We start from the raw sequence: 11894 nt of genomic DNA, 5'->3' as shown, positions 1-11894 counted from the left end.
TCTTCAAAGGCACGTCAACTCCCTGGCCTCTCCCTGGTCCCTGGCCTCCTCCACCCAAATTTTAACCAGGAAACATAAAAAGATAGTGAAGTTGTCCAAATGATTGACAACCAGGGGGACGTTCTGGCCTTTAGAGGGATTGAGTAGGGCACACACTGACCCATCATTCCTTTAGAATGGAGCTAGAAGACGCCGCTTTGAGAAGAGGGAAATCCAAAGATATCAAAGAAATTTAGAGGTCCAGCCTCAAGAGGAAGTTAGGGTGTATGGTGTTCCTCAGGGTTCTTCCATGTGTTCAACCAAATATGGGACTCTCAGATTTTTGAATGTCTCGTCAGGGTGGGTCAGGAAGGTCTCAGATGTCCTCAGCTCTACACAGGGCCAGCAGGGCTGACCGACAGTCCCCTCTGACTGCATCCTGCAGGTGAGGGAATCAGCGTTAGAAAAACTCACTAACCACCACCTCCGTCCAAGTAGGCTAACCCCACCTCCTGCTGACACGTGGCCCATCTTCAAGGAAGGAACTCTCTGGTGCCTGGAGTCCCACACTCAGTGGAAGGGAGGGGGGAGGGGAGAGGTAGGGTGCCAGGCTCCAGGGTAGAAATAGCTACATTTAGTCAGGCAGTGGTGGCGCATGCCTTTAATCCCAGCACTTGGGACGCAGAGGCAGGAGGATCTCTGGGTTTGAGGCCAGCCTGTTCTACAGATGGAGTGCTGTGCAGCCAGTGCTATACAGAGAAACCCTGTCTTAAAGAGAAAAAATTAGCTAGGTTTTACCTGGAGAGAAGAATAGAGAGACTTCCCAAATTTCTTCTTGTACTCAGCCCGAATGCTTAGAAGGTCACTCTCGCTTCGGGAGATAAGGACCCGCAACAGCACTTGGACATTGGGCTCAGTTTCCTGGTGGAGAGACGCACTGGGGAGCATGTGGCAGGCAGTTAGGGGATGCTCTCACTAAGAACAGAGGGCGGGCAGGACGCAGAGGACAGGTAAAGCAGCCGCAAAGGGGCCAGAGCTGCTGTCTGTCCTCACAGGGTGACTGCCTAACTCTGCCCTTTCTTGCGGCACTGGAGGATTAAGGCCCGGGCCTGTAGCTACCCCTAACCACTAGCCTTTTTGTTTTTGGAGACAGGGTCTCACTCTGTGTCACTGCCTGGCCTCAAACTCAAGAGATCCGAATGCTGGGACCAAAAGTGTAAGCCACCATTTACAGCCCAACGTTTGGTTTTCTGTGAATGGGCTGTGTGTCTGTAGCTATGCTGAGTGTATGTAGATGCCTGTGGAGGCTTCATATTCTCAAGGAGCTGGTGTGAACTGCTAGACATTGGGTGCTGGGAATCAAACACAGGTCCTCTGGAAGAGCGTGAAACCCTTAATCACCAAGCCTCTACCCCATGTTTTTGTTTTTGAGCCGGTGTCTCATGTATCCTAGATTGACCTTGAATTCCGCTGAGTTTTGAGATGGGTCTCATCCGATGACTGGCTGGCCTTGAACTCAGAGATAGAGATTCTCTTTCCTGTGCTTCTAGACTGGATTTGAGGTGTGGGCCACCATGCCCGACAAGCCTCCAACTCTTGATCTTCTTTCTTCTATGTCTCAGATGCTGGGCTTGCAGTGTATGTCTCCTGGCTAGCCTGATGTTTATACCCGAGAAGGTGGGTCTCGATCCCGATATACTAGGACAGGTGTTAGCTTCCTTTTATGTGTGCCTTACAGGCTCAGCAGGTACCGGACCACTAAGCTCCCCTGAGCCTGCAGCTTTGAGTTTACTTCAGGGACTCAGATAAGCATGAGTCTTCAAAGGAATCCTGGATTTGACTCATAATGAGCCAGGCTCTCAGTTAAGTATAACAATCAGCTGTCAAGATGGCTATCTCGACGGTTGAGCAAGCACAGATACAGGCTGTCCTCTGACTCGCCATCAGTGGGGCGTGGGCTGAAGGCTTCCCTGTACCAGGGTGTGATTGTGATGGCACTAACCTTCCCTGTAGTACACAGCCCCTTTTAAATTATATTTATTTGCCTGCATTTATGTCTGTTTGAGGGTGTCAGATCTTGGAGTTACAATTATAAACTGCTATGTGGGTGCTAAGAATTGAACTCAAGCCTCTGGAAGAGCAGTCAGTGCTCCTAACCTCTGAGCCATCTCTCCAGCCCCCTCTTTTTTATTTATTAATTTCTTTTCTTTTTTTTTTAAAGATTTATTTATTATATGTAAGTACACTGTGGCTGTCTTCAGACACTCCAGATGAGGGAGTCAGATTTCATTATATCACTCCAGATGGTTGTGAGCCACCATGTGGTTACTGGGATTTAAACTCAGGACCTCTGGAAGAGCAGTCAATCCTCTTAACCACTGAGCCATCTCTCCAGTCCCCTTGTTTGGAGTTTTATTGTTTTTCTGAGATAGTGTCTTTCTATGTAGCCTTGGCTGCCCTGAAAATCATCCTGTAGACCAGGCTGGCCTCAAACACAGAGCTCTGCCTCCTACCTCTGCCTTCCAAATGCTGGGATTAAAGGTGTGCACAGCCAATGCCTGGCTATTTTATTCCTTTAAATACATGGACTCGCACTTGCACACACACACACACACACTTACACAATTATTCACTGTCCTTGTTCGATCAGACAAAAAGAAGAAAAACAAAGAGATGGTAATGCTGCCAGGCGGTGGTGGCGCACACCTTTAGTCCCAGCACTCGGGAGGCAGAGGCAGGTGGATTTCTGAGTTTGAGGCCAGCCTGGTCTACAGAGTGAGTTTCAGGAGAGCCAGGTCTACATAGGGAAACCCTGTCTTGAAAGACATAAAAACAAAAAAAGAGAGAGATGGTAATGCCTTCAGCACCCCGACCACCTTTCTCTGCACTGCTGGATCTGTTTATTTCTTGGGTTTTTCCAAACAAGGTTCCTCAGTGTAGTCTTGGCTTTCCTGAGCCTCACTCTGTAGTCTGCCTCCCGAGTGTCAGTATGTCACCCCATGCTACCTAGTATTCTTTCTAAAGCAGCGGCTGGACAGTGGTGGTGCATGCCTTTAATCCCAGCACTTGGGAGGCAGAGGCAGGCAGATTTCTGAGTTCGAGGCCAGCCTGGTCTACAGAGTGAGTTCCAGGACAGCCAGGGCTACACAGAGAAACCCTGTCTCAGAAAAACAAACAAAACAAAACAAAAAGCAGCGGTTCTCAACCTGTGGGTTTCGATCCCTGTCGCAGGGGCTGCATGCATATCAGATATTTGCATTATGCTTTCTAACAGCAAAATTACAGTTATGAAGTAGCAATAAAAATACTTTTGTGGTTAGGGTCACCACAGCATGAGGGACTGTCTAAAGGGGCGCAGGTCCAGAAGGTTGGGAACCCACTGTGCAGAGTGTCAGCTCCACCGCTGACAGCGGCTGGACTGGACAAAGGTTTTGGTGCATAGATATCAAGGCAGAGCTTGGCTTCAGTGCCTTGTGGGTCAACTAAGTTGTAACCCGAAGCACAGTCCTGTACCTATTACAGAACAATCTGTAAACATGGGGGGGGGGGGAGCTTGTAGGTTCTGAAGGGCAGCACAGCGTCAATTGGAGTTTTGGGTTCTTTGAAAAACACAGAAATATTTTAAGAATGTGCTTTCATTTTAATCCCAGGTGTGGGATATGAGGCTGCTTCGGGTTTGTCCACAGCAGCTGACTGATTTGCCTAGCGCTCTGGGGAGGGCCAGCTGCAAAGAGTTTCCTTGGCTGTGTGATGTTTGGGATTCTGGAGACTTCAGAGGGCCCCTAAAGTGCTAGGGCCCCAGGAAGTGGGTGGGCTGTTGGCTGGTTGCTGTTGGTTTAGGTTTGTTAAGTAGTCATGTGCAAAGAAGAAACAAGAAATGAGATATCCAGATGGAGACCAAACGTGCCCCAAGAAACTCGATCCCCCTAATCATCAGGAAGCAGTCTAACGTCATGTCACCCCCTTTCTGACCCCTGACTTTAGTCAGGAATCTCTTTTCCTCTCTATCCTTTTTCCTCTTACGTTAGGGGGCTGGAAGGGTGGAAGAGAGTTGGAGAAGGATGAAAAAAGCAAGCTACAAGGCAGGGCGGGCGGGCGGGAGCAGAGCGCCTCTCACCTGAAGGGCTCGGTGTAGCTTGTTAGCGAAGTACAGCGCTGTGTTTCTCATCATGGAGGCTAGAGGTAAAGTGGGAGGACGGGGCCACGTGTCAGACCAGCTCCCCTTCTCGGTTGGTCGGCTGGTCGCAGCCAGCCGCCGCCTCACATCCCCAGCAGGTGCCTACCTAGGCTGATCAGAGCCAGCTGGGCCTGTCCACGGAAACAGCTCCGGATAGCATCCTCCAGGTCCTGGCCAGTGCGTCTCCGGTACTGATCAAACACTTTCGGAATGCGAGGGGAATGGATAGAGAGGTCAGTTGGTATGTGGTACTGTTACTTACAGAAAATGGCGGCCCGCCATATCAGCAGCAGATAGAGCAAGCTGGAGGGCTATGAACGCTTGGGTACCTCGGGTGAGGTGCTCAGGGCTGCGCTGTGTGAAGAGCAGGACCCACTGGCCTGCCGCGCTGGATCCTCCGGTCTGCTGAAGTGCCTGGGAAAAGAAGGGCCGGTGGATAAGGATCATGGAACCTGGAAGCCATAGTTATGGTGTCCCCAAAAGTCTGTTGTGGTGAAGGAGATGGGGCTGCCGGTGAGAAGGGATAGTTTAATCCCAGCACTGGGTGGCAAAAGCAGACGGATCTCTGAGTTCGAGGCCAGCCTGGTCTACAGAGTGAGTTCCAGGACAGCTAGGGCTATACAGAGAAACCCTGTCTCGAAAAAACCAAATCCAAAAAACCAAAAAGAAAAAAGAAAAGAAAGGTACTCTGCTCAGCTGCTCTCACAGGGGACTAATCCCTAAGATACGATCTAAGTGCCCACGAGGGTAGAGTCTGCCAGTAAAGGCAGGAGGAGGTGTGTAGCACAGATGGGTACATGGGGTCCAGGCCCTTGGCCATGGTCAAGGAGAGAGTCTGCAAAGTGCACCGGACATACAGACTCTGAAGTCCTGCTCACCTGGACATCTTGTTCTTCCAAGTTGTAATCAATGACTCCAGAGTAGCTCTCACGGCCCCCCTAAGAGGAGACACTGTTCTCAGGAGAACTCTCAGAAGGCCAGAGTTCCGTCCAGACCCTGGCCTCTCCCGAGCTCTCCCTGTCACAGGACAGCAGAGCTTCCTAGTCTGGCCCGTGCGCAGCTGAGGAACACAAATCCCTCTCAGGCCAAGCCTCACCTTGCTCAGGGCCAGAAGCAGGTCCTGCAGGACGCCATCAGTCTCGGTCCTGATATCTTCCTCGGCCTCCACCTGGAAATCTGGGGTGGGGCAGAGCCTTTGACTCCTGATGGTGGATAGCTTTAGGACTTGCCAAGCACCTGACCTACTGGACCCTAGTGGTCCTCCTGTTGTTTTTGTTTTTCTTTTTTTTCAAGATTTATGTTTTTATAAGTGTATAAGGTTGCCCAAGGAGGATAGAAGAAGGTATCGATCAGCCAACCAGCAGTGATCAGAGTCAGGGGATCCCAGGATATGAGGCAAGCTGGTTAGGCCCTCGCCTTTGAGCTTGTCCAGGAAGTGATGCGTGGGCCGGGGTATGAAGCAGAGAGTGATGGGGAATGGGGAGAAGAGAAAAAGGAGGACTGGAGTATGTACGGATGTATGTATGTATGACTGTGTGTGTGTGAGTGTAGTATGTAGCATGTGCTGAGACCTTGGGTTCAATCCAGAAAGAAAAAAGGGGAATAAGGAAGAGAGAAACAAACCATGAGACCAGCGCTGGGGCCAAGGACCATGGACTCAAACTATCTCATCTACGCGAAGTTCTGCTGTCGGGCGGGAGGACAGAACCAAGATGGGACCAAGGGAGGAGGAGCCGGTGATCACAGGACAGAATCAGGCAGTAAGAGGAAACCAGAAAAAGGTGGTGTGGTGAGGGGAGGAGGGTGGGAAAGGCTGCTTACAAATTAGTAGGTTGTGGCAGGCAGGGCCAGCGGGTCTTAAAAAAAGGTCTCCGCCTGTCCCCCAGGCTGCAACCTTGGGATGTGGTTTGATGGTAGGGACAGCAAGGGGACCTTTGAGACTGTCATGGTGCCTAACTAATGTCATTACTGTGAAATTTGCCCTAGGGCTCCAGACCAAGTTAATCATTGTTTCTCCTCCTTTAATGATCGGTGTAGCTCTCTCCCCTGGGGAGACTGAGGCACTGGCAGTGGAGGGGGAAGAGCTCTGGGAGCAGACACCTTTAAAGGAGTAGCTATTGGTCAGTCAGGGTCCCAGACCCTCAGGCACTGTAGGAGAGGCTTGGACTGTCCCAGCTCCCCTCCGCTCTCGGGACCCCTCAGACAGGCTTACCATGCTTATATACTGCCAGGCACGCCTGCAGTCGGGGTGCTGCTCGGGTGGCCAGGATTTCCAAGGCTACATCCTCAGCAGAACCGGAGGTCTGTAGGAAATTACGAGGCCACGTGACACTGGGTCACGTCATTAGCTCAGCAAGGTGGCAGACAGTACCAGAGAGTAGGCACTAGCCACTTCTCTGTCTAAGGGTCACTACAGGGTCAAGGGGCCTCTACGCCCAGTCTCTGGAGAGGTCAAGGCCAGTCAACTAACTGCTGCTTCCTCTCTCCATTGGAGCTCTAGTTCCCCAGACACCCTGCAGCCGTGCTCTCCGGTACCTTCAAGGCTGTCCTCAGTTCCTGGGCATCAAATTGGGCTGCAGGCTGTAGGAGAGCCACCACGATTTGCTCCAGGTTGCCTGAGAGGGCTGCCCGCAAGGACTTCAGTAGATCCTGCATAAACGGACCCCAGATAGACAGGATAGGCCAAGGAAGGCCCCAGAATCATGGGAAGCTTTGGTTGATTTTTTTTCCATCTCAGGTTAGGCCACCAAGTCCCTCCCTGATTAGCCAGGAGGGAGGAGCAGGATGTGACTGGATCTCAAGTCCTCCAAGGAGTTCCCACCCTGTCCTGGGATGTCAGTGGTCGCACCTGTTTGGTGCGCTCTTGGAAGGCTCGAGAAATGAGCTGTCTTTGCTCTCTGCTCCGATTCGTCAGTACATCCACAATGGTACCGTAGTCTACACCTGAACCAAGACAAAACCAGATTGCAATCACAGAGTTCACAGTTGGGAATTCCCGGCTCCTGGGGAAGAGAACTGGGTCTAGGGAAGGGGAGGGAGGACTGGGACTATTTCACCCCAACTTCCATCTGTTCTTAAAGGAGATGCTAAGAAAATGTCAAAAGCACCCTTTAAAGGGCTGGAGAGATGGCCAGAGATTAAGAACATGAGGTGCTTTCTCAGAGGACTCAGCACCCTCGTCAGGTGGCTCATAACCACCTGTAAGTCCAGCATCCTCTGGCCTCCATGGGGACCACCCTCACGAGTGCACGCACATACACACGCTCACACTCATGTAAATAATACATCTTTTTTAAATGAACTGGAAAGCTGGGTGTGACGACACACACCTGTAACCCCAGCCCCTGGGAGATGGAAGGAGGAGGATGTGGGGTTCAGTCACTGGGTGCACAGTGAGCTTGAGGCTAGCCTGGATTCCACAAGGAGAGGAAAAAGGAAAGGAGTCAGGAAGGCAGATGATGATGGTGGTGGTGGTGGCGCACGCCTTTAGTCCTACCACTCAGGAGGCAGAGGCAGGTGGATTTCTGAGTTAGAGGCCAGCCTGGTCTACCGAGCAGCGAGTTCCAGGACAGTCAGGGCTACACAGAGAAACCCTGTCTCAAAAAACCAAAAAAAAAAAAAAAGAAAAGGAAAAAAAAGAAAAAAGAAAAACAACACGCACACAGAGTGAGGTGAGAGAGAGAGAGAGAGAAAGGAAGCAAATGAATGAATAAATAGATCTTACTCAAATCCTAACTCAGGCAAAATTGGCCTAATATAATGGTTTAAGAAAGAAAAGAACGGCTGGAGAGATGGCTACGTGATTAAGAGCACTGACTGCTCTTCCAGAGGTCCTGAGTTCAAATCCCAGCAACCACATGGTGGCTCACAACCATCTGTAATGGGATCTGATGCCCTCTTCTGGGGTGTCTGAAGACAGCAGCAGTGTACTTACATATAATAAATAAAGCTTTAAAAAAATAAAGAATAAAACCATAACAAAACAAAAATGTCAAGGGGTGTTTTGGGTGGGACCCATTCCCTTTGGTTTAGAGTCCCAGATGGATCTCTATTATAAGCTGTGTGGCCTTGGGCAAACCTCTTAATCTCTCTGAACCCCAGTTTCCTCAAGAGCAGAAGGGACTGAGCCTGAGCTCCCACGGTGTTGCGAGGGAGGCTGTGACACATCAGCTCAGAACTCTGTGCGTGCTGGAATCCAGCTGCACTGGCGCTCCCAGACATGGCTAGCTCCTCCTTCCTGGATCCTTAAAAAGACTTAAACATCTATTTGTTTGTTTGTTTATTATGGATGGGGTGCACTTGCCTCAGCGGGTGTGGAGGTCAGGGGGCAACCCCTGAGTGTTAGTTCTCTCCTTCTCCCATGAGGTTCCCAGGATTGAACTCAAGTCTTAGCAGCAGGAGCCTTAACCCTGGGCCATCTGGCTGCCCCCTCTTCCTTTCTGACCTATAGACTTTAAGAGAAAGTAAACCCAGGGCTGGAGAGATACTCAGAGGTTCAGAGCACTGGCTGCTCTTCCAGGAGACCCAAGTTCAATTCTCAGCATCCCCATACTAACTCACGACCATCTGAAACTCCAATTGCAGGGGTTCTGACAGGCTGGCTGGCCTCTGAAGGCACCAGGCATGCTTGTGGTACACAGACATACACGCAGGCAAAACACCCATGTGCATAAAATAAAACAATTATAATAAAGATTTAAAAAGAGAGTGAGAAAGAAAGGGAAAAAAGGGAAACCAGCAGTGTGCATGCCAGCTCTTGGAAAACTGCTGCAGGGGGATTACTGCAAGTTTGATGCCATCTCAAGATGCAGAGTGAAGTGCATACCCCTAATCCCGTACCAGAGAAGCAGAGACAAGTGGATCTGAGGTGTAGGCCAGCCTGGTCTCCATAGTAGGTTCCAGGTTACATGGGTTACAAATAAGACTCTATTTCTAGATAGATAGATAGATAGACAGACAGACAGACAGATAGATAGATATCAGATCCACAGGAAAGGAAGACCCTAAACACCACAGGCAGGAGCTTACCTTGGCCTGCAATAGCCTTCAGCAGTCTTTGCACATCCTTGTCCACACTGAAGCTTAAGAACGTCCTGAGGGTGCCCAGGGTCCCCCAGGCTGCGGTCTGTAAGAGCAGGAGAACGAGGCGTCTTGAGGGGTGAGCCTGCCCACCTCCTCCTCCCATTTTGTTCATTTCTTGGGTCTGTGTATGGGAGGTCAGAGGATAACCCGAGGGACTGGGTTAGCGCCTTCCATTTGGGTCCTAGGGATGAGCTCTGCTCATGAAGGCTGTCCCCCAGCCATGCTGTCTCTCCACAGCCATCTCCACTTTCCTGCTGCCCAATATCTCCTGGCTCCTGAGGTGACACATTAAAATGTCTTGTTGGGACTAGAGCTGTGGCTCAGTGAGAGAGCACTACCTTGGCAAGTGCGGCTCCTGGAATTAAATAACCAACACTACTGCATACAGAAATACACTTCTGAAGTCCCAGCAGCCAGTACCTTGTCGGCAAGGCCCAGGGAGCTGAGGATCTCCTGAGTCAGAGATGTTCCTAGTGGTCCACAGCTCACAGACATGGCGCGGTTGGCTTCCCTGGGGAAGGAAACTGGAGTTAGCGGAGGGGACAGTCCCACCTGGTGCTGATGGCCTCTTATCTGGGCCATGGGCTTTCTCACCCCACTCCTTTCCTGTGTTCCAGAAAACAAACAAACAAACAAATAGGAAGTTACAGAGCTAGTGCACAGGCTCGAGAGGAGAGGAGGGCAGCAGGAAGGACCTAGGGTCTGCTTTCAGCTTCCTATAATAAGCCAGGCTGGGCTAGGGAGGCTGCAGAAGCCAGCCCGCACCAACCAGTCCCCTCCTCCCAAGACCCCCTGAACCCTTTAGCCTGAGACTGCCCTCCGAGGCTCACATCCCTCCCTCCTGGCCTGGCTCCTCAGGCAGCTGAGGTGAGGTGACACAGGCAGAGACAGCTCCTTAGCACACTCTTTCCCCCACAGGTAAGATTCAACTTGCAAAGCCGCTGCCTGCCTGTCTGTGCCCCCCGCCCCGCTCCCCCCCCTCCCTGGAATCTCAGGTGGGATCTTTTAGGTCAACAGGTGTAGTCTGGGCTGTCCTTGTGGAACATGGGTGCTTGGACAGAGGCTAGAGCTGTCATGCTGGAAACGGAACATATCCACTCCTCCCACAATCACTAAGTTCTCCCATCCCCAAATAAGGGCTCAGTTCCAGAACTTACCCCAAAGGTGCTAGAGGTGGGACAGTGCTGTGGTTTGGCAGCTTGACTGGGTAGGCACCAGCTCCGAGTCGCCTGGCAGAGAGGAGGAGTGGGCAGCCGGGCAGCCAGTCAGATGACCTCTCTCTCACAGACCAGCCCAGGTGTCGGCTCCAACTCTGGCCCCTCCCAGACGTGGGAGAGGACCAGGCTGTACAGGGTCTACAAGCAAACAAACACGTCCTTGCCTAGCATCTCTCCTCCCAGGAACTGGCCCTGAACCCACGCAAGTGAACTCTCAACCTCTCAGCCCAGCCCAGGACACAGGAGGCTTTGTGCGCTGCCTTCCCTGCAGGGCCAGCTTGGGACCACAGACACCTAGTCTCTTGAGTCCACTTCTGACCTAGCTCTAACACTGGCTCCAGCTCCCTGGGGGTGGGGGTGGGGTGGGGTGAGTGTGAGGGGAATGCAGGTCAGACAGGCTCCAGGCTGATTTCAAGGTTGATAGAGAAGAACCTGTTGGGACACATACCATCAGGGCACCCCAGCCTGCACCCCACGGGGGTCCCAGCCATAAGCTCCAGTGATTTTTGCCGTAGGAAAACCGGCCCGAATGGGTGGGGAGGCAGGGGGACTGTTTATGTCTGTGAGGAAGGAAGGGCACAGGTAGGTAATCAGGGGTGGGAGCAGGTCTAGAGTCAGGCGAGAAAAATGCAGAGAGGGTGTTTCCCTGCAGAGCTGCTCTGCGCCCTGGGAGCACTGTACTCCCAACGCAGCCACAGCCAGCGATGGAAGAGGCTCCCGGGGCCTGGATTTCTCAGCCTCTGCAGCCTTTTAGCAGCCAGTGTCCCCTAGCTGTTTGGGCTGTAAGTGATTCAGTCCCAACAGCCCAGCCCAAGGCTATAAGCACAGAGCAACAGGTGCACGGCCCCTCTCAGCCACACAGACGCCCCACAGCTGGTACATCGTTTTTAGGGTTTGGGGAGCAATCATTTTTCTGTCTCCAGACCTCTACCACTCTCAAAATCTCCTTGATCTCCCAGAATCCTGGAAGGAGAGTGTTACAGCATTATCCACTGCTATCCCACAAAGGAAACAAGTTTGGGGACACTGGAAATAAAGACCTCTATGGTGGCAAACATATTATGAATTTCTTTCTCACTGAAGTGGAAAAAGTATTTCAGTTTTAAAACCAGAGATGCATAGTCAGTCTCTGATTTATCTATTATATGTAAATATACAGTAGCTGTCTTCAGACACTCTAGAAGAGGGAGCCAGATTTCGGTTACAGACGGTTAAGAGCTACCATGTGGTTGCTGGGATTTGAACTCAGGACCTCTGGAAGAGCAGTCAGTGCTCTTATCTGCTGAGCCATCTCTCCAGCCCCCAGTCTCTGATTTTTATTTTATTTTATTAACTTAATTTGTTTTTGTTTTGTTTTTCACATCATCATCATCATCATCATCATCATCATCACTACTAGTAGCTGTTGTTGTTGTTTGAGACACGGTCTCTCCATGTAA

At 51.2% G+C, this 11894-nt stretch overlaps 1 protein-coding gene across 1 annotated transcript; it reads right to left on the bottom strand.

Annotated features, from left to right (window-relative positions):
• Positions 1–117: 117 nt before the first annotated feature.
• Positions 118–10478, bottom strand: Anxa9 (annexin A9). Its single transcript, XM_052179793.1, has 13 exons — positions 10396–10478; positions 9659–9749; positions 9185–9281; positions 7005–7099; positions 6692–6805; positions 6369–6459; positions 5253–5332; positions 5035–5094; positions 4486–4570; positions 4263–4358; positions 4097–4155; positions 778–900; positions 118–418 (listed from the first exon to the last, which is right to left on the bottom strand). The coding sequence occupies exons 2-13, from the start codon at positions 9731–9733 to the stop codon at positions 356–358; spliced, it is 1038 nt and encodes a 345-aa protein (XP_052035753.1). The 5' UTR covers positions 9734–9749; positions 10396–10478; the 3' UTR covers positions 118–355.
• Positions 10479–11894: the final 1416 nt, after the last annotated feature.

This window comes from Apodemus sylvaticus, chromosome 4, assembly GCF_947179515.1.
Source record: "Apodemus sylvaticus chromosome 4, mApoSyl1.1, whole genome shotgun sequence".
Classification (NCBI taxonomy): Eukaryota; Metazoa; Chordata; class Mammalia; order Rodentia; family Muridae; genus Apodemus; species Apodemus sylvaticus.
This window is presented reverse-complemented; position numbering and strand designations above follow the sequence as displayed.